Source organism: Physeter macrocephalus, chromosome 2, assembly GCF_002837175.3.
Source record: "Physeter macrocephalus isolate SW-GA chromosome 2, ASM283717v5, whole genome shotgun sequence".
In the NCBI taxonomy this organism is placed as follows: domain Eukaryota; kingdom Metazoa; phylum Chordata; class Mammalia; order Artiodactyla; family Physeteridae; genus Physeter; species Physeter macrocephalus.
The window spans coordinates 27176046-27200124 of NC_041215.1; the positions used below are offsets into that span (position 1 = coordinate 27176046).

Below are 24079 nucleotides of genomic sequence, written 5' to 3' on the forward strand. Positions count from 1 at the left end.
AGGCCCGCGTACCACAAAAAAAAAAAAAAAAAAATCATGAGTAAGTTCCTAGATAGTCCATATGAAAGATCAAATTCTCAATCCACACTATTTCATAAAATTCCAAATTCTAATCAGAGGGTTCACTTTATGGGAAGTCTTTACTCTCTTCACTTACTATGTGGATTCATATAGACTTTTGAGCAGATCAGATTGTTAGAAGTAAGTTTGTTTTGTTTCCCAAGAGTAAAAACACATTCCAAAATTTCTATAACATTATTTGATTATCCACTTGTTCATGCCAAATACATACCCATTTCACTCTCAGTTTTTTACAAAGGTAACACATTTGCTAGATGTAAATGGACAAGAGAGGTAGCTAGTACTTGTCTCAACGAGTCATTACTGCTTTGCCATGTAAGGAGGGTCAAACTTTAAGTTTCTGACTTTTCTCATTCTTGTTCATGTTGCTCATTTAAGTGAATGTAAAATGTACTCACACTGTAATACCCAGGAAATGCTTAAGAAGAGAAAAGACAGTGGCATTGAATCTTGGTAATGGAAGGGGAGAAGGTGATCATTGCTTTTTTATATTATTCTTGAACAGATTAGAGCTTGTTCTTTCAGTCTATAGATAATGCCTCTTAATGTCAGTATTAATTTCTTAGTACTGTTTAAAACTGTACACACTCAAAGTTGATGTATTAAGAAAATGTCACAGGGAAAAAAATTTTTAATTTACAAAAATGTGTATGTAATATGTAAGACATAATATTCTCTTGACTATTCTTTTAAATTGATAGATTTCTGTACATATACTAGTATAAAAATATATAAAGTCACTTCTATGGCTTACATATTTATACCATTTTAGCTCTTTTCCTTTAGCTCTTTTTTCTTTAGCTCTTTAATACAGGTCTCAGATATTAATGGTTTCATATGAATGACATGAATGATGTGATATGGTTTCATATGAATAATGTCAATTGATTACCTATTTGAAACATACAAGTATATTCTGTATTTAAAGATATGCTTCTGAGTGCTTTTCATAAGAAATGCTTCCTAATTCTGGTTTGTTTTTTTTTTTTTTGGTTTGGATGGTCACATATTAAGTCATAAATGTAAGGGTATAACTATATTAGATCATTATTTTCTTCTGTTTTAATTATTTATTTTTTTCTGAAATCTATGATAGAAGAAAACATGAACTATGTTACTAATTTGACATGTCTTTGAAAGGTTAAACTAAGGATACTAAGCATGGTGTTTTCTCCTTTGGTAATCCAACAAAGCCCCAAGCTGAAGGAGTGCATCAGTGACATTATGTTACTTGTTCATAGTTAGCACTATAGTTATTATTATTTCTGTTTAACTGACACAATAATGTAAGCTAAGATTAAAATTACCTGTGTTTATGTAGCCACATTTTTCAGTTGATAAATTGACATTTAGAATCCAGCTAAAGGATTCTAGTTAGGAAAAATGTATAACCACCGTGTATTAGTGAAGGTGAATGATGCCCTGTCTATGATAAAATGAAGGTTCAAAGTTTGTATATAATTAGTATCCATCCCTATATTATAAATCCATTGCAATCCATGATATACATCCTATGTATTGTATGCCTCAACGTTACACTCGCAATATTCTCATGCTGCATTGTATTCTACTTTAGAAAATGAAAGGAGTTCTCTGGGGGTCTAGTGGTTAGAACTCGGCACTTTCACTGCCTTGGCCCCGGGGATCAACCCATGGTTGGGGCACTAAGATCCCACAAGCCGTGCAGCACACACACACACGCAAAATGGAAAATGAAGAAATACGAGATAGTTGTGAAGATTGCCATCAGCTTCTCAGTTTAATATACACATACGTAGTTCTATTTCTTTTGGAATATACCCATATTCCTTAAGCCAGCATGTAGAATATTTTCCATTATAATATCTAAAGCAGACCTTTTGCATAAAAGATTTACATAATTATATTCACATAAAGAATGAGGTAGAGTCTCCTGTTCTTGATCTGTTTATACAATGTGCTAAACTGTCTTTTGACTGTGAGTGATTTAGGTGTCAATGTCTCAAAGGCCAGGGGGTGGATGAAGTGCTTTCTAGCTCAGTGATTACACAGCCATCCCCAGCAACTGAAAATAAAGAACAACAAACCCCTTTCTCCTTCGACCTCCTCAACCACTCTGTTAGAAATTATCCCAAATGGAAACTGGCCAACAAATAAGAATTCATGTAGTAAGACTTGGACGGTAGGGATGATTAGGAGATTGGAACTTCCATTTTATTGCACAATTTCTGTCTACAAGACATCCCAGAGGCCCTTTTCTGTTGGTTCTCTTATGATAATTTTATGTGCTTTCTAAGATGTTTATCCCGAGGTTAATTTTATGTGGATAACACTAACAGTCCATTTTGGGGTTTTGTAGTTGGCTCATTAATATCCATGCTGTTTAACATTTCAACCTGTGTTCCGATAAGCTCTTCATTCTTTGGCTTCCTATATCAATATAAATAACTTGATTTAAAGAACTGAATTCTGTTTTTTTTCATTGCTCTAATGATAGTTTTATGCAGTTTTTATATCATGCTAAGGAACAGTCTCTAGCTTCTATTCAAGAGAAATCAAAGAGCAAAATAGAATTGAATTTCCTTCCAGACAAGGAAGAATGCCTTTAGCAGACAGAAATTGACCCTGATATGTGGAAGGCTATTATACTAAAAATCGAAGGAGGAAAAGAAGAGAAGTGAGAAGAGCTGTAGGGTAAGGATGAAAAAAGATGCAGTTTTATTAACACAAAATACCCCCCCAAATTTGAGATCAAATTTTGATCAAGAAAAAACATTAAATTTATTGTCTGAGCAACTTCTTGAATATAAAGAAAACTTATTGAAAAAAAATAATGCCTCAAAAAAAAAAAAGACCTAATATGTATGTCATAAGTTCTATAAATTAGAAAGGTATACGAGGGTAACATTCTCATTTTAGTGGTTCCAGAAGAAGTATATATCTGTGGAAGCAAAAGAAAGAATTTACACATACAGAGACACACAAATTACACTCAGATGCATAATCACGTGTGACTATGTGTAGAAAGAAATCAATTACACAGAAAAAACCAGAAATACATACATATTCATTCATTCATTCTAAGTTAACTGAAAGACCCACCCACTGTGAAAAGTAGAACACTTTTACTGCAACTGAATTTTTCATCCTTTGGACTGAGCCAAATAAGAAAAACTTGATTTTTATAATATAAAAGCTCAGGACTTATCACTGCAGAGTTGCCTAGGGATGGCCAGGTTTGGGAGCTCAGCTTCCTTGAGAGGAATGGAAGATGAAATAGTCAAGTCCCATAGCATTGACCAGAACATTGGGTTAATAATATTTAACAAACTACAAACTGGACACTTTGCTAAGCAATTTATATATATATTATTTTATTTAATATTTACCATAACTCTACTAGGTAGACACTATTATTATCATCTTCCACACCAAAGCAAACTTAGGCACAGGGAAGGGAAGGCACTTGTCTAAAGCCACTGGGCCTGGGCTCAACTCATTTTGGTTTTACCAACGTATCATCTGTACCCTTTTCATAACACTCTCACATCACTGTAAGGTTCAGGTCATTAATATAGGCAATATTTTCTAAAAAGTTTAACACGGGAAAGATCTATGAATGCAAGTATATGAACACAGGTGATGGAGGATAACACAACTTGAGAATTTATTTGATAAGCCTAACTTTCTATGTATTATCAGGTAGACCACGGGGTCTGGTTAGAGGCATAAATAAACTTGTCTATATCAAACGCTTCCCTAGTTGTAACTGTGGAAATTAATTCAGCCAAAAATTATATGTAAACAAACCAGGGATCAGAAATTTGCAGGTTATATTATATTATAATATTCCTAATGGAAGAAGATGGGGATGTGAACAAGAAACTGTTCTCTTACAGAAAAAAAAGAATGTTATTTCTTATATGATGTAGTATATATATGAGAAAACTCATTCCACCAATCTGCATGTAGGACAGTCCTTCCATGAGAGGGAAGTCTATGGATAATGAGATGAGAAATGGAAGGAATTGGCCAAGAAGCCCTTGACCAGTGTATGTATCTGCATGTATTGATACATTTTGCTTGAAACAGGTTAAATTTCCTTAGCTTTTAGATGTACTTATGTTATAACTGAGTCATTGCTGACTATAAATTTTTATAAATTTCAGATTAAGACAAAACAAATATTGTTTCACTCTACTCATGTCAAACTCATGTTCTATTGTGAAACGAGTTCTCTCCTAAAGAACAAAATCAAAAGCGCTGACAATTTATTTTCCTTAAGAATGTACTGTGATGCAGCTCTCTGCAGCATCAGTTTCTTTTCCCTTATCTGGCCTTTCATTCTGTTTGTCACCCTTCTTTTCACACTCTAGTTTACTGTATCTAAAATAAAATTGCAACACAGCTCTCCCTGAGTCTAGCTCTTATCTAGCACTTAGGCAGCTGAAGTTGATCTATTCTAAGCCTAAAAAGAGCAAAGAACCAAGATCACAACAAGCAATTTTCTCTGTCCCCTCCTTCCACAACCCAATAGACACAGATACCCAGCTGTAGTATAGCAGTTTTGAAATTCTGACGTGTAGGGAAAAAAAACCATTCTGCCATTCAATAGATGACTCATGGAAAGTTCTCTCACTGGTAAATATTTTCCTTCTGTTTATCTAGCCAAAGGTTTCGTGGTAAGGAAAAGGCTTTTAAAAATGTACTCTACGTGATCTTAACTATTTACAACACATTATTCTATAATGAAAACAATAAATGAAGATAAAAAGAGCATATAATAATTGCCAGAGTAACTAGCATTTTGGTAACAAAGTCAAAATCTATCTCTTCTGAGCGTAAATTCAGCTCTTTTCATGAATTTAAATAGCATTTTGTGAACCTGACCAAACGTACTCTGAACAAATCTCTTCACTTTTATTCAGTTTTTGACATAGATGATGTTTTGTTATGTCATAAAGAAGTGGCTTGTTTGTCATTTTAAAGGTCTATTGAATTTTGTGTGTTTTGCTCAGCCTTTTTTCTTTATTTCATTATTTGCTTATATCGTGTTCTCTTCATCCACGCAGAGACATTGAGTGTTCAAGGTATTAAAACAGATGTGAACTCTACCCTCAAAGACCTTCACTTCTAAGAAAAGTTTAGTCTTAATTTGATTTTGCTGCCTGTGTTAGGAAGTGGACACATTTCATATTGCAGTGACCTTTTCACTGCTTAAAATACATGGAATTGTTCTTTTCATACAACTTTCAACCTAATATGTATGTCATAAGTTCTATAAATTGTGTGTCCCTATTCTCAACCTTGAAACACTGTTCTTTATATGTCCCCAGAGATTTCTGAGACAGAGAGAGTAAAGCAAAACCATATCAAAAAAAGGATGAGGCAGACACTCAGAGAAAAACAAAGAGGAGGCATATGAATGGGAGCTCACCAATTCTGCATGGCCAATACATACACGAGTTGTGATACCCATTTATTATATGATGGATGATTTGGTTTACAGTACATTCCTTGTGGTCATCTCTACAGCCGTGTATCTTTTCCTACTTCATCAAATAAGTAATATTTTCTTGCCTTTATTTGTTGAAAAAAATTTCTGGTGAACACTTTGTGAAAAATCTCCCCCTTGCTTCTGCAAGTCTCTGGCTTGTTCCTTTTACAGGCAGTGCTTACCATCATAATCCATGTTCTTTTATAATTGATATTGAAATAGATATGCCTGTATTCTGCACCAAAAAAGAAAGAACAACACACCCAACTAGACAGAGAAATGTGTTAAAATTATTGGCTGATAATAGATTATAACATTTTGTGTTCTAACTTTGAAAGCAGGTGAAGCAGAGCAAATGGATGAAATTGTATTTTTTTCCTGGGTATTGCAAGCATGAGTAAGGAATTGAGTTTTTGCTTTGAAAAATCTACAATCACTTATTAATCATGTTTGAAAAATGTGCCTTATTTTAAACTGTTTTTTTTCTTGTTTTTCCTTTTCTTTTTTTTATTGAGGTATAATTGATTTACAGTATTATGTTAGTTTCAGGTATACGGCATAGCGACTCACGTTTTTTGCCGATTATGTATTATTATGTTATTGTAAGATATTGGGTATAATTCCCTGTGCTATACAGTAATTCCAGGTTGCTCATCTATTTTATGTATGGTAGTTTCTATCTGTTAATCCCATACTTCTAATTTGTCCCTCCCTCTCTCTGCACTTTAGTAATCATAAGTTTGTTTTCTATGTCTGTGAGTCTATTTCTGTTTCATATATAGATTTATTTTATTTTTTTTTAGATTCCAAATGTAAGTGATATCACATAGGGTTTGTCTTTCTCTAACTTACTTCGCTAAGCATAATATTTTCTAGGTCCATCCACGTTGCTGCAAATGGCAATATTTCATTCTTTTTTATGGCTGAGTAATATTGCATCGTATATAGAAACCACACCTTCTTAAGCCAATCAACTGCTGATGGGCACTTGGGTGGCTTCCATGCCTTGCTTATTGTAAATAGTGCTGCTATGAAAATTGGATTGCGTGTATCTTTTGGCATTATGGTTTTCTTTGGATATATGCCCAGGAGTGGGATTGCTGGATGATATGGTAGTTCTATTTTTAGTTTTCTAAGGAACCTGTATACTATTTTCCATAGTGGCTGCACCAATTTACATTCCCACCAACAGTGTCCAAGGGTTCTCTTTTCTTCACACCCTCTCCAGCATTTATTGTTTGTAGATATTTTGATGATGGCCATTCTGATTGGTGTGTGGTGATACCTCATTGTGGTTTTGATTTGAATTTCTCTAATAATTAGTGATGTTGAGCATCTTTTCATGTGGCCTGTTAGCCATCTGTATGTCTTCTTTGGAAAAATGTCTACTTAGGTCTTTTGCCCATTTTTTGATTGGGTTGTTTTGATTTGGTTTTTTGAGCTGTTTGTATATTTTGGATATTAACCCCTTGTTGGTTGCATTGTTTGCAAATATTTTCTCTCATTCAGTAGGTTGTCTTTTCATTTTGTTAAAGGTTTTCTTTGCTGTGGAGCAGCTTTTAAGCTTGATTAAGTCCCATTTGTTTATTTTTGCTTTTATTTCTTTTGCCTTGAGAGACTGATCTAAGAAAATATTGATATGATTTATGTCACAGCGTGTTTCGCTTATGTTCTTTTCCAGGAGTTTTATGGTGTCATGTCTTACATTTAGATCTTTAAACAATTTCAGGTTTATTTTTATATATGGTATGAGGGCATATTCTAAATTTCATTGTTTTACATGTAGCTGTCCAGCTTTCCCAACACCACACATCAAAAGACTGTCCTTTCTCAACTGTATATTCTTGCCTACTTTGTTGAAGATTAATTGACTATAGGTGCATGGGTTTATTTCTAGGCTCTCTTGCCTTAGTAACTAACAACATTCTGATCATTGCTCCAAAGGATCTGTTGATTGAACTTTTAAATTTTCTTATGAACCTTTGGTATCTTTGACCATCTAGAAAATGGAAGTCCCCTTGATATAACAGCTCCTACTGCATGGTATAATATCTTGATCCATAGGTATTTCTCAATTTAATTTCTGCACAACTGGCCAAAATCTTTTATATAATTTTCCATTTTGAACTATAAGGAAATGTGCTCAGTATAAGTAAAAGTGACTTCCAACAAAAGAGTAATAATAAGTTTCTATTGTTCAGTAAATCTAATAATAATCTTATATTGCTTACTATATTTCACAAAGTATTTTCAAATACATTATGCCATTTAATGCTTACAAAACACTTTGAGGAAAACAAGACAGTATTTCACCATTATTAAAGATAAGGAAACTGAGTCTTAGTGTTTTAGTATTTTCCCTATCTATGTTCAGAGTGAAATTGGGACTTAAACTGTCATATTTTTACTCAGCTTAAATGTTGAAGTTAATGCTTGTATCTTGTCCTCTGTGAATCATATTCTGTTTTCTAATATTTGCAATAAGTCCCCAAGCTTCAAAATACAGGATTTATTAAGCTTTTTAAGGTCCTTCCATTTTAAACTTCACCTGAGTCTACTTTCCCTGAAACTCTCTAATTCAACAAGCATTCTCTGTGTTCTCCATGCACCAGAAAGTGTGCCATGCATGGTGATTCATGCTGTTTCTCAAATGGTACACAAGTTACATCAGTATCATCTGGGAATGTGGAAAAAATAGCAATTTCAGACTTCATTCTGAACTAGGCAATTGGAATTCTAGGCAAAAGCACATGGAAATGTGTAGTAACAATTCCTAATAATCTGATCAAGAGGTAAATGTGCAAAAACTAAAATAAATTAAAAATTAAATTAAAAAAAGAGATAAAGATGGTAAACACTGTGGAAGGACAAAACAGTTCTATATTTGGAATCACAAGGAGCACCATTAAATGTGTGATTTAGGAAGGACTGGAGTAGGTCATTATTAAAACCCTTCCGTGGCACAATTTCTTTATTTGCAATGTAGGAATAATAATACATTGGAATGCAATAAGCCATGCGACAGACAACTTCCTCCCCAGAAAGGTTAAATAACTTTTGGTGGTGTATAGTAAATAAGATAAAGGATCTTAAGTGCTTAGATCATAGAAGGCCTTTGTATCAGTTTATTGGGGCTGACATAGCAAAATAACACAGACTAGGTATTTTAAACAACAAATTTATTTTCTCACAGTTCTAGAGGCTCAACATCCAAGAGCTAGATGTCAGCAGGCTTTATTTCTTCTGAGACCTCGCCTTGGCTTGCAGATCATTGCCCTCTTGCTGCCTCTTCCCATGTTCTTGTCTCTGTGCATGCACACCCCTAGGGTCTCTCTGTTGTCCTAATTTCCTCTGGCAAGTACACAGGTTGGATTGGATTAAGGTTCACTCTATAGCCTCATTTCAACTTAATCACCACTATAAAGGCACCATCTCCAAATACAGTCAGATTCTGAGATAGATAGTGGACATTGGAGATTCAACATATGGATTTTGAGAGACACAATTCGTTCCATAACAGCATTCAATAAATTTTAGTTGTCTGACATTTTGCCCTATTCCCTACCTCCTCCTTTACCCAACTCATTGGTCCCACACAACCTCTGTATCATCTGCTCAGTTCTATTTGCTGCCCAGAAGTTATTTCCTTTAGCAAATCTGATAACCTAAAAGCTTGTGAATGATGATTAGTTTGTGTATTGGTATATTTTAGTGCTTCAAAGCAACACATTTGCATAAACTTGAAGGCAAGTTTGGTGTCTTCACAGGAGAGTGAGTAGGGTGAAGATGTCTAGTATGCAGCCCAACTAAAACTGGAGATCTTTTCAGAGAGTTAGATGTTTTGTTACTCTTAAAATCTATCACATGGACCACTGTGTTTTTGAACTGTACCTAGGTTTGGACCTAGATAATCTGTGTGATTTTTTTGAGAGTCTGCTTTTTTACCTGTTCTATATTCTGGAAAATAAATTATAAATACCATTGTAGTGTGACATTTTAAAATTGTATCATCACCTTTTCCCTCTGGAGAGAATGTTCATGATTTATAATTTGTGTTTCCATCTTTACTTTTAGCTTTCAAATTTTTCAAACATATGCATGCCTGCTTCCTTTTCTTGCTGTCAAATTTAGTGATTGATAAAAAAGAAAGAATTTTTCCTCACTGTTCACTTAAATTCTTCTCAGTGAGAATTACGTCACAAAAAAACAATTCAGGAAATAATATTAATGCAGTATTTCTTTTTGAATCTGATGTGCTTTAGGATCATACATTTCTTGTTAAATTATTATTAAGCTTCCATGACTGATTTCTCTCTGTGTCAGACCCTTTGGCCCTTGTTTACCATCTGCAAAACATTTCTAAAACACACTGTCTGTAAGAAATCCAATAAAGTAGGACCTGTATGTCAACTTGATGATCATTCTTTAGAAATGCCTATGGAAAGTGTGTGCTTTTTTCTTTATTTTTCTCTTTTTAAAATGGGTTAAATAATTTCTCATGAAGAGTTTTAAATTCTGTTTTATATTTTCATTTCATTCAAAGAGATTTTCATTTGAAAATTTACAAAGGAAAATGACATTTATATTTTCAGGTTTAATATCAAGAATTAAGAGAAATTTTAATAGCCAACATGGGTCTTTTCCATAATTTTTAACCAATAAATGGGAACACTAAAATTTCGACCACATTGTCAGTTGTTCTTGTTTTGGTCAAATGTGTTGGTATTTGCAGGGATGAAGAACCAGGAGGCCAGCTGGTTACAGATAAATTCCATTTTGACTGGGATTCAGTACTTGTTGACACGGGTAACGTCATCACAGCACGGTTTGATGGCAGAGGAAGTGGATTCCAGGGCCTGAAAATTTTGCAGGAGATTCATCGAAGGTTAGGCTCAGTGGAAATAAAGGACCAAATAGCAGCAGTGAAGTAAGTGAATGTACATTTTCTTATCCTTTTTCCTGTAATGAGAAATTAGGTACGTGATATATAATATTTAGCATTAGTAAATGCTAAGAGATTTATATTTTAATGATTAAACAATTTTCTAAGTTAATTGTAAAGACTATTGTATTTTTTCAAGTATCTTTCACTCTCAGTGACATAATAAAAGAATTAACATACTTCCCCCTCTGGAATTAGAATCCACTTTGGACTTATGAAAATGGGAGAGACCTTAATTAAACTACTATATTCTTTATTTACAATAATCCACAATGTCTATTATTGTCCCAGTTAATTACAGTTCTTGAACTTTCACAGATACCTTTCCCACACTGGCATGAAAAAGTGACCTGAGAAAACTAGTAGGTTCTTTAAAACAGTATACAGACATTAGCTAGGATACTGTTAAAATACAGATGTTGATTCAGTAGGCTGGTAATGGGCCCAAGGCTCTGCATTTGTAACAAGCTAACAGGTGTGATACCCAAACTACTGCACCACCACTCTGAGTAGCAAGATTTTGGTATATAGGACCCTTCTACATGAATAGAGCTGCAACCACTAAAGCAGTCTCGTTTGACCTGTTTTGTTCTGTTTTGTTTTGTTTCTTGTTGCTAAGAATGAATTTCTGTGGTTCATTTAACTCAAGAAGATATAGCTATAATTTTTTCTTTTTTCATTTCAGATTTTTACTGAAACAGCCATACATTGACTCCAAAAGATTAAGCATTTTTGGAAAGGTAAATAGTAGAAATATGTGCGTATACATTATGTGTTTGTATATGCACTTGCATAACTACTTTCCTCATTTTACTATAATTTCTCTGTATTATCCTTTAAAATATATTGTAGTTAATATTATATAAATTCAGTTATTTATTAATTCAGCAACTATTTACTGAGTATCTTTAATTGATGATGCATGGTGTTAGAAATAGAGCAGCAATAGGACAAAAAAAGGAATCGTTTTCAGGAAGATTATCTTCTAAAGAGGAGAAAGAGAAAGTAAATGGATAAATGAAATACATAGTTTCATCTGGTATTAAATCTTTTATAAGGAAAATAAACCAAGAAAAACTTGACAGATAAAAGATAATTACAGGAAGGGCCAATGTTATTAAATTGAGGTCAAGTAAGGCCTCTCTGATTTAAGTGATATTTAGGCTGATACCTAAATAACAAGAGGGAGTCAGTCATGCAGCTCTATTGAGGGAGCAAGTTCTCCAAAGAAGGAACAAGCACCACAGCCTTGGGGAAGACAACATGGCTTAGAAACTAAAAGGTGACCGGTATACATAATTATGTCTTCTGTGCTTAGTGCATGATATTTACTTCCTTTTAAAAATTTTTTATTAAAGTATAGTTGATTTACAATGTGGTGTTAGTTTCTGGTGTACAGCAAAGTGATTCAGTTATTCATATATATATGTATATATATGTATTCTTTTTCATATTCTTTTCCATTATGGTTATTTAGAAGATATTGAGTATCGTTCCCTGAGGATATTTACTTCTTATAGCAATAATTTTTATGTCAAGTTCAATATCATCTTCACGGTAAGAAATTAGACCCCATATAGATATTTACTGAGCACCTAGTTTATACATATCACTGGGCTAGACATTATAAAGACACTAAGATGACAGGAAAGAGATTTTGTACTAATTTAGTTTAGAGACAAAGGAAATTCTTGCCCTTCATTGATTTAAACAAAATATGTTCTACTATTCATAATGAACCCAAAGACTCATGACAGCAAGTAACTGGTAGTTTTACTGGGGCATAAACTTTAGTGGTGTACACTGACAAGTAGGTCCATGAAAATCTACTTAACACATAGTAAAATATAAAACAACATGCATCACTACCATTCTCCCCCCACTTCAATCTGCAGTGCACCATGTTTTTTGCTATATTTAATTCTTCATGTCAGTAATATTTAAGAGTTCAATAAAAATATTTCGTGAATAATGCTCCTCCCACATAAGTACGAACAAATAAATAAATAAAAGCCCATCACTAGCAGTAAAGATATTAGTGAAAAAATGAAAATATCTAAGAAAGTGATCATTCCAAAGAAATGAAAACGCTATAGATGCATCAACAAGTGCATATAGTAAAGTCTTATCAGACGCTGCAGCATGGATGAAACTTGAAGACATGTGCTTGGTGAAGTGAGCCAGTTACAGAGGGACAAATACTGTTTTATTCAACTTACATAAAATATCTAGAGTAGTCAAGTTCATGGTGGTTGCCAAGGCTGGAGGGAGGAAAAAGGAAAGTTGTTTTTTAATGGGTGTAGCATTTCAGATTAATGTGAATACACTTGACACGACTAAGCACTTAAAAGTGGTTAAGATGATAAATTTTACATTATGTGTTTCTTACCACAGCAAAAGATGCATACAGTAGAGAACATTTTACCCTTTAGTGGTCCTAATATACGTAATAATTTACAAAGGACTTAGAGCTTATGTATTTCAGGGCTCTACTTGTATACACATAAATAAGTATAAAAGACCAAATGAGCTATACAAACATTTCTGAATATGGAAATATAGCAAAGATTAGGAAAGTTGTAAAATGCCTTATGAAGGCAGTGAAACATGAACTGGATGTTGAAAATCATTCAGCAAGTAGAGGGCAAGGAGAAGAGTTTCATATAAACGCACAGTGTCAGTGAGGAGAGCCTGTTTGGAGAACATGAAATAAAATAATTGACTAAAACTAAGGCTCACATAAGGAGGTGATTGATAGTTGACAGCACTGAGAGGAAGCCTGGGCATAGATCTTAGTGAGTCCTCCATATAAACTAGAAAATTTAGATGTTCGTCTAGAAACATGGGGAAATAAAACCGGAGGCTGCAGATTTAGAATTTCAAAAATCTTATGTTTATCATTGTATTAGGGGCTGTAGCATTGTATTAGGGGACTGCTGAGTCTCAGGCAATTTACTCTGGCAATCTGAATATAGGATAGACGGACATAGGATATAAACAAACAAAAACATAACTAGATTTATTTTAAATGGAAAAATATTCCATTTCAATTAAAAAAATATGCATATCTGTGACTAAGTTATAACTCAGAAGGTGGCTTTCTTAGTATATAAAGGAATGTTGTTAGCTTTAAGACTTAGTAGGTCTTGTGATTTTTTTTAATAATGTACTTGTTTTATTTCAGTATCAAATGATGTTATGTTAAACTCATAAAATTTGCTGAGGAATTATGTTCTTTTTTTATTGTCGGGAAAAGCTTGCTTAGAATTGGAGTTAGATTGTAAAGTATCTGGGGCTATTGCTTTCTTTGTCAGAAAAAATATAATTAATGTTTAAATGTATTTAATCAATACAGGACTACTATGATTTTTCCATTTCTTCTGGAGTCAGTTTTAGTACTTTTTGTTTTTCTTCCAGTTTTATTGAGATAAAATTGACATACAGCACTGTATAATTTTAAGATGTACAGCGTAATGATTTGACTTACATACATCATGAAATGATTATCACAATAAGTTTAGTGAACAGCCATTATCTCATATAGATATAACATTAAAGAAATAGAAAAAAAATTGTTTTCCTTGTGATGAGGACTCAAGATTTACTCTTTTAACAATGTTCATATATAACATACAGCAGTATTAATTATATTTATTATGTTGTACATTACACCCCTAGTACTTATTTATCCTATAACTAGAAGTTTCTACCTTTTGACTGCCTTCATCCAGTTCCCCCACTCCCCACCTCTACAGCACTACATTAGTTCCTGTTACACAGCATAGTGATTTGATATTTCTCTACATTTCAAAATGATCACCAAGCTAAGTCTAGTTATGATATGTCACCATACAAAGATAATGTGTAATTTCTGACTATATTCCCCACACTGTACATTTTATACCTGTGACTCATTTATTTTGTAACTGGATGTTTGCATCTCTTAATTTGTGTTCTGTACTTTTAAAAAAGTATTCTTTCCATTTCATATATTGTTCAAGAGCATTCTCAAAGTGTAACATATCCCCTTATTACATGTTTAATCCTTTTACTAGTGGTGGCAGTGTCCCATTTGGACTCCCGGGTTGGCTTATTAGTGCCCCTTTGCTCTTGCTGAAGCACCGCTTCTGCTCTGGGCTGCCTGCACTCACTCTTGCACTTGCTCTTGTCCCCCGTCTTCTCCCTTTCATCTCTTCTTCTTTTTCCATGAACCATATTTTGGGCTTAATTTTTCTTCTCTATTTATCTTTGTTTTCTATTTCACTAACTTCTACTCCTCGTGTTATTACGTTTTCTTCTATTTTTTATCCCACATTGTTTTTAAATTACTATGTTGAATGTCTAGCTTATTAGTTTTTAGCATTCTTCCTTTCAAATATAAGCCTTTGAGTTATGAAATCCCTTTGCAATACCCCCTTAGGTACTTCCCACTGGTACTAGTGTAGTACTCTTAAAATTTAATGTACGTATTTCTCAATTTCCAGGGCAAGTATGCCCTCTGAATTGTTTTTATTATTTTTATTCCAATATTTTTATAGGAGTTTTGGTAACTTTCTATAATTGACTTTGATTATAACTGAATTGTAATCATAGAATTGACTAGAATAACAGAAATCCTTTGAAACCTCAGTTGATTCATGACTTAGGAAAGGAATGATTTATAAAACTTTCACCTCTGCTTAAAAGATTTAGTGTTACATATATGCCCGTTTAATCAAACTTGCCCATCATGATGTTCAAATCATAAACTTACTTTATGATTTATTTTGTCTCTAATTTCCAAGAAAGCTTTATTAAAATGTCACATTATAATGGTGAATTATTCAGTTTCTCCTTAGTAGGTTAATTTAGTCTTTATATTTTAAGACTATTTTTATTCATTCCCTCCAAGTTCAGATTATTATATCTTCTCAGAGAACTGAAGCTTCTATTGTTTTTCACCAATCCAGTTTATTTCTATTAATTTTTTGCTTTATGGATTTTAAAAAAATATTAAAATTACAATACCAGCATTCTTTTGACTAGTACACATTGTTTTTGCTTTTCTATCTTATCATTTTCAAACTTCATCCTCACAATTTAGGTGTTTGAAGAGTGCATTTATTTATATAAATTGTGATTACTGATACATTTAAATGTTATAGTTTTCATTATTTCTGCCTACTGTCTTATTCTGTTTTTTTCCTTTCTTCCGTTCATCTTGATTAAGTTTTTTTTCCTTTTTCTAAATATATTTTTTGTTTTGTTGTCTGCTTTTGCAAGGAATTGCCAAATATTTTCCAAAGTAGTTATATCATTTTATTTTACCAACTGCTGTATGTGAGAGTTCCAGGTGCTCTACATCCTTACCAACAGAGTATCATAAGTCTTTTTAATTTAAAAGTTCTCTGATGATTAATAATACTGATCATTTTTTCATGTGTTTATTGACATATATATATTTTTTAACACAACTGATTTATTGACCATTTATGTTGTGCAACAGACACGTTTTAAGGTTTACTAAATCAGAGGGAGTGTATTATAGCCACAAACCTGTCCCTCCCTTTTTTCAACTTTTAAATTGAGATACAATTGACATACTAAAAATCATCATTATACAATAATATTGAATCTGGAAATGAGATAGTAGAAGTTCTTTCATCTTGTTCTTTTTCAGAGTTCTTTTGTCTCATCTAGGTATTGTATTTCTTTATAAATTTTAGAATCATCTTTTGTAATTTTACAAAATACACCATGGGGATTTTCATGGGAATTGTATTGAATCTGTAGATCACCTAGGGAGAACTGACATCTAAGAAATATTGACACATTCATATTTTTTAAGATATTTTTCTTTGGTGTTTGTTTTATACTTTCTCCAATATGTTTATAGTTATGAATATTTTTTTATTAATCATATTTGGGTTTTGATGGGTTCTCTGAATCTGTGCTTTGTCTTCCATCAGTTCCATCAAAATTGGAATTTTACATATGGAATTCTTTAAAGCTTATGTTGCATTTGTATTTTTGTATTTGTTTCTGTTTTTCTTTTAATTACACTTACATGGTAAATTTGGTCTGCAAACACCAGTGTGGACTTATGGCTCAAATTTTTAGTTAAGGTTAATTAATTTCTTTTTCATTGATTCAGTACAAGTTCATGATAAGAATTTAAAACAAAGTCATTTTCATCAGTCCTTTTATGCAGCATAATTATCTCTTGTCATCTTTAAACAACCCTTTAGGGGTCTAGCTTTGTGCAGTCTCCCTTTAGATCAGGGGTCCTGAACCCCTGGGCCATGGACAAGTACCAGTCCGTGGCCAGTTAGGAACTGGGCTGCACAGCAGGAGGTGAACGGCGGACAAGTGAGCGAAGCTTCATCTGTATTTATAGCTGCTCCCCATCGCTCACATTGCCGCCTGAGCTCCACCTCCTGTCAGATCAGCAGTGGCATTAGAGTTTCATAGGAGCATGAACCCTACTGTGAACTGCGCATGCGAGGGATCCAGGTTGCACGCTCCTTATGAGAATCTAATGCCTGATGATATGAGGTAGAGCTGAGGCGGTGATGCTAGTGCTGGGGAGCGGCTGCAAATACTGATTATCATTAGCAGAGAGGTTTGACTGCACAGAGACCATAATAAATCAATTGCTTGTAGACTCATATCAAAACCCTATCAGTGAGTGGCAGGTGAAAACAAGCTCAGGGCTCTCACTGATTCTTCATTATGGTGAGTTGTATAATTATTTCATTATATAATTACAATGTAATAATAATAGAAATAAAGTGCATGATAAATGCAATGCACTTGAATCATCCCAAAACCATCCTCCCCATACCCCTGGTCTCTGGAAAAATTGTCTTCCACAAAACCAGTCCCTGGTGCCAAAAATGTTGGAGACCACTGCTTTAGACCTATTGTCTGGAATCTATGCATTTTGTCTACCTCATTCACTGAGTCATCATAACAGAAGGTTAAAATCACTTGCATTTGCAAAACAAAGAAACAAACAAAATTGGCTTTATGCTTGTTTACCTCTCAGTTTTCCAGTTTTCAGTTAATATCTGGCCTCTGTGGATTCATAACCTTTGTGCCAGTTCAATATTGTATTCAGAATTACTTTTAGTTGTTTAGTTCTCTTTCTCTTTTTTTTAACTACCACTTTGTATTTACTTTTTTGTTTTCGTTTAGTTTTGGTTTTGTTTTCAGTTGAGTCGATTGAGATATCAGTTTCACCAAATACTAGAAATGGAATTGCCACACTTATGTTTTTACCATCAAAGAGGCTAGAGCAGTGTTCCTTTCTAAGATTACAGGCTGAGTTAGAATTTAGTGTGAAAAGTGTTATGATTCATTTGAGATATTCCCACTGAAAAAAGAAAGATGAATGGCAGCAGTACTGCCAGGAATTTACCATCTTTAATCAACTTATTTCCTTCACATTTATCACTACATGATTGAATTTCTAGGTCTTGCTTTTTCTCCTTTTGGTCTAAAATTCATCCTGCTTTTTATGGTCTATATATCTATATCTATAGCTGTATATGTATCTATATCTACATCTACCTAGCTAGATAACTGATTTCATCCAATATAATTGACTTTGTCAGCAGAAATTAAATTTAGTTCGAAGTTTTGAGGTACATTGCACTGTTGGTCTCCATAAAGCTGAAATAGTGAACTCCAAGAAACTGGTCGATATTTTTTATTTTGTGTGTGATTCATTCCGGTTTAATCTTTCAGAATTTGGAAAGCAATTCTAATCTATTATTTCTAACCATGTAAGCTGATTAAGGAATATAGAATTTTTAGTATTTCTAAGAATGTGTTTTGTGTTAAATAATACATATTTCTAGACAATATCCCTACTTATTTTCTGTTTATGGAAATATTAAGCCTATAAATGCCAAGAAAACATTGATTAAATAAATGCATTCTCTTCTAAAACTATCACTAGTTTTAGATACTAAAGAAACTACTAGAAATGGATATTAGAGAAAAACTCCAGCCAGCATAGAAGATAATGTTTGGCTTTTCATATCCAATTTCATTTCAATATTTCACATGTATTTTATGGGTAAACAAAATTATACTAAAAAGTTGTAACTATTACCTAAAATGGATCTTAAGGATATTCCAATAGTTATTTATTGTTCCAAATGAGTTTTCTTCAATATAGTTAAGCTGAAATTCTTATTGGTTATAAGTATTCCTTCCACCTTTCTACTTCAGTATTTTTGTTCATGCCTTTTAATTTATTTCTAATAACAGCCTCAAGCCTGCACATTGCTTTTATAATTCTATCTCTTATTAAGCCTCATTCAGAGGTCCTTTTCTCCATAAATTATTCACTAAATCTCTCCCACTTGAAATCATCATTCCCTCCTGTGTACTCAAAGAATACTTTGTCAGTAGCTTCTCATATTCATTATACCATCATGGAATGTATTATATTTATTTGTATTCTTATTCATTTCTTATTCATTTCTTTTCAGGGTATTTATGTTTTATTTGATTTTTTTGTTGCAAAGGAATTTGAACTGAACTCATGTCATGCTCTTTCCTTCATCTGGAATTCTCTCTTTCCCACCAGATAGCCAAACCTTATCATTTTGGAGGGGGGTACACTGAGTTTCTTGGCTTTCTAGCTTTAGTGTTTTCATCAAATTTGGAAAATGTTCAGTTATTACTTCATTTTTTTTTTTTTTTTTTGCTGCCCTCTTTCTCCAGGGATTGCAAATAGGTGTGTAATTAGGCCAGTTGACTTTTTCCCAAAACTCACCAAAACTATATTAATTTTTTTAAAATATTTTTCTTTGTGTGCTTCAGCTTTGGATATATTGTGCTGCTGTGCCTTCACTATACTCTTCCAGGCAGGAAGCTATAGCAATCCCAGGGTTGACTTGTTCTCTGTCTTTCAGTAATCACTGTCCTTTGTTGCCCAATGTCCAATGATGTCTTAATTACTTCTATTTCATATATTTTGCCCACATTTTTAGTTGTTTCACATGGAAGGGTAAATCTCATTTCTGTTATCCCATTCTTATGGAATTAGAAATTCCTACATAAAATTAATTTTTATGTTTATTAATCATTTTACAATATTATTTTTGAATTAACTTATATACATATATACACTTATATTGGTCTCATATATGTGAATATATGTATTTGTTTTCTTATTGCAATTATGAGATTTTGATGCATTAAAGATAGCAAACTTTTCACATTTGTTTGAAATATTTCTTCAACTTGTTGATTGACTTTCAGTGTTGTTTATGATAATTCAAAAAACTGAAGTGTTAAAGTGTTTTTCTTATCTTTTGGCAAAACCTTTCAAATCCTTTCTCTGGTGATTTCTTCCAGTGATTTTATTTTTTAAAGGTCTCATTCCTATCAAAATAAGTATTTATTAGATTTTCTCTTTATGTATCTGTTTGAGTGGGGCAGAGAGAGGTACATAACACTTGTATGCTGAGGATTTATATATTTGGTTTCAAATAGCTAGTCAGTTTCACCAGCTCCATTGATGATTGACTAAATTGTCCTTAACACTTTGATTACAATGCCACCTGAACAGTAAGTTCTCAGATATTCTTGGATTTATTTCTGGTGTAACCTGCCTATCAATCAGTTCTTAGACTAATCTTATAGTCTTTTAATTATAATATTATGCTTAATAATAATACATTTTAATATTTTAAAATATTTTCCACTCTTTGCTCTTTTCTTTCATAATACCTTTTGCTTACCTCTCCTATTTCCTCCACTTTTATAAATTCTCCCAAAATATTCAGCTATAATTTTTTAACTAAAATTTTATTAAAACAATCTTTATTTTTATTTGAGAAGAATTAAAATTTTCAAAAGATGTAGCTTTGATCTGAATCACATAGTACATCTCTTTTATTTAATTCTTATTTTATATTTCTCAGTAGAATTTTATAGTTTTCTTTATGTATGTCAAATATCTTCCCTGCTATATTTATTTCTAGGTATTGCTTATTAGTAGTGCATTTTTTTTTTTTTTTTTTTTTTGCGGCCTCTCACTGTTGTGGCCTCTCCCGTTGCGGAGCACAGGCTCCGGACGTGCAGGCTCAGTGGCCACGGCTCACGGGCCCAGCCGCTACGCGGCATGTGGGATCTCGCCGGACCGGGGCACGAACCCGTGTCCCCTGCATCGGCAGGCAGACTCTCAACCACTGCGCCACCAGGGAAGCCCAGTAGTGCATTTTTAATTTTTATTTTAAGTAGTATGTTTTTGTCTGTATTATTTTCTAATTTGTTTGTTGGATAAATGGAAAGCTTATACTATTAGCATATTTAGCTAATATGCTAATAGTATAATAACTGGCCAACTGTTACTCAATAATCATCATATGACTTGATTAAAGACTTTGAACCATTTTCGTTTGAATACTTTTATCCTTAGGACCTAATCTAATTTCATATAATATAATGTCATAACATTAATGTTCACTATACCAAGTAATTATATCTAAGTGTTAAATGTAAGAAAACTGCTGAAAGAAATTTTTTGACATATTTTTAAAAAATTGATGGCACAAATTAAAAGTAGGTAGCAAAATTTAAAACATTATAAACATCGGGGCTTCCCTGGTGCTGCAGTGGTTGAGAGTCCGCCTGCCAATGCAGGGGACACAGGTTCGTGCCCCGGTCTGGGAAGATCCCACATGCCACAGAGCGGCTAGGCCCGTGAGCCATGGCCGCTGAGCCTGCATGTCCGGAGCCTGTGCTCCGCAACGGGAGAGGCCACAACAGTGAGAGGACCATGTACCACAAAAAAAAAAAAAAAAAAAGCATTATAAACATCATACCGAGAACAGATATTGCTATGGCTACCAGGCCAGTATTGATGGGAATAAAATTAATTCATTTAAAAAACATTTACTGAGTGTATACTTCGTGCCTTGCACTTTTCAAGTTGCTAGACCTACAGCAGTCACCGAAACAAACCAAAAAAAAAAAAAAAAGTCTATCTTTTATATAACTGTTAACGCAGTGAAGAGAGATAAATGAAAAACAAATAAATGAAAAATAATTAGTAAAGTTTATAAAATGTCAGATAGATAATGATATTACAATTCAGAAAAATGAAGCAAAGAGGCAGAGAGGGGATCAAGAATAAAGATAAGATAGCAATTTTCAATCATTAGAGAGGAACGATTTCACTAGGAGATCATGATTGGTCTAAAACAGGGAAATTTGAGGAGACAAGAGACATGGATATCTGGAGAAGGTAAAACAACTTTAAAAGTGCAATGAATATGGAAGCTTTTTAAAACTTAACCTAACCTATGGGGATAATTACTCATTATTGATAGTCCTAAGAGTCTCAACTGGGATAGCCTCATCCACCAGAGGGCAGACAGCAGAAGCAAGAAGAACTACAATCCTGCAGCCTGTGGAACGAAAACCACATTCACAGAAACATAGACAAAATGAAAAGGCAGAGGACTATGTACCAGATGAAGGAACAAGATAAAACCCCAGAAAAACAAATATATGAAGTGGTGATAGGCAACCTTCCAGAAAAAGAATTCAAAAGAATGATAGCGAAGATGATCCAGGACCTCGGAAAAAGAATGGAGTCAAAGATCAAGAAGATGCAAGAAATGTTTAACAAACACCTAGAAGAACTAAAGAACAAACAGAGATGAATAATACAATAGCTGAAATGAAAAATACACTAGAAGGAATCAATAGCAGAATAACTGAGGCAGAAGAAAGGATAAGTAATCTGAAGACAGAATGGTGGAATTCACTGCCACAGAGCAGAATAAAGAAAAAAGAATGAAAAGAAAGAAAGAAAGCCTCAGAACCCTCTGGGGCAACATTAAACACACAAACATTCGCATTTTAGGGGTCCCAGAAGGGGAAGAGAGAGAGAAAGGACCCGAGAAAATATTTGTAGAGATTATAGTGGAAAACTTCCCTAACATGGGAAAGGAAACATCCACCCAAGTCCAGGAAGTGCAGAGAGTCTCAGAGCAGGATAAACCCAAGGAGAAACAGACTGAGACACATAGTAATCAAACTGACAAAAATTAAAGACAAAGAAAAATTATTAAAAGCAACAAGGGAAAAATGACAAATAACATACAAGGGAACTCCAATAAGGTTAACAACTGATTTCTCAGCAGAAACTCAACAAGCCAGAAGGGAGGGTCATGATATATTTAGAGTGATGAAAGGGAAGAACCTACAGCCAAGATTACTCTACCCAGCAAGGATTCAACGGAGAAATTAAACCCTTTACAGATAAGCAAAAGCTAAGAGAAAAAAAACACCACCAAACCAGCTCTACAACAAATGCTAAAGGAACTTCTCTAAGTGGGAAACACAAGAGAAGAAAAGAACCTATAAAAACAAACCTAGGGGCTTCCCTGGTGGCGCAGTGGTTGCGCGTCCGCCTGCCGATGCAGGGGAACCGGGTTCGCGCCCCGGTCTGGGAGGATCCCACATGCCGCGGAGCGGCTGGGCCCGTGAGCCATGGCCGCTCGGCCTGCGCGTCCGGAGCCTGTGCTCCGCAATGGGAGAGGCCACAGCAGAGGGAGGCCCGCATACCACAAAAAAAATAAATAAATAAAAAATAAATGAATAAATAAATAAATAAAAACCTAAAACAATTAAGAAAATTATAATAGGAACATACATATCGATAATCACCTTATATGTGAATGGATTAAATGCTCCAACCAGACACAGGCTCACTGGATACAAAAACAAGACCCATATATATGCTGTCTACAAGAGACCCACTTCAGACCTAGGGACACATAAAGACTGAAAGGGAGGGGATAGAAAAAGATATTCCATGCAAATGGAAATCAAAAGAAAGCTGGAGTAGCAATACTCATATCAGATAAAATAGACAGGAAATCGACAGTAACACAATAATAGTGGGGGACTTTAACACCTCACTTACACCAACGGACAGATCATCCAGACAGAAAATTAATAAGGAAACAAAAGCTTTAAATGACACAATAGACCAGATAGATTTAATTGATATTTATGGGACGTTCCATCCAAAAACAGCAGATTACACTTTCTTCTCCAGTGAACATTCTCCAAGATAGATCACATCTTGGGTCACAAATCAAGCCTCAGTAAATTTAAGAAAATTGAAATAATATCAACCATCTTTTCTGACCACAATGCTATGAGATTAGAAATCAATTACAGCGAAAAAAACGTAAAAAACAAAAACACATGGAGGCTAAACAATATGTTACTAAATAACCAAGAGATCGCTGAAGAAATTAGAGGAAATAAAAAAATACCTAGAGACAACTGACAACAAAAACACAGCGATCCAAAACCTATGGGATACAGAAAAAGCAGTTCTAAGAGGGAAGTTTATAGCGATACAAACCTACCTTAAGAAACAAGAAAAATCTCAAATAAGCAATCTAACCTTACACCTAAAGGAACTAGAGAAAGAAGAACAAACAAAACCCAAAGTTAGTGTAAGGAAATAAATCATAAAGATCAGAGCAGAAATAAATGAAATAGAAACAAAACAATAGCAAAGATAAATAAAACTAAAAGCTGGTTCTTTGAGAAGATAA

The 24079-nt window shown here is 33.7% G+C and overlaps 1 protein-coding gene across 2 annotated transcripts in view; it reads left to right on the plus strand.

Annotated features, from left to right (window-relative positions):
- Positions 1 to 24079, plus strand: part of DPP10 (dipeptidyl peptidase like 10) — a 685210-nt gene that overhangs the window by 648614 nt on the left and 12517 nt on the right. For both annotated transcript variants that reach the window (XR_002890440.2, XM_024114996.2), the window contains exons 20-21: positions 10290 to 10484; positions 11185 to 11239. Coding sequence is in view for 1 of the 2 variants with exons in the window: in XM_024114996.2 (XP_023970764.1) it covers positions 10290 to 10484; positions 11185 to 11239 (250 nt within the window). In the remaining variant the exon portion in view is untranslated. The remainder of the gene's footprint in view (positions 1 to 10289; positions 10485 to 11184; positions 11240 to 24079) is intronic.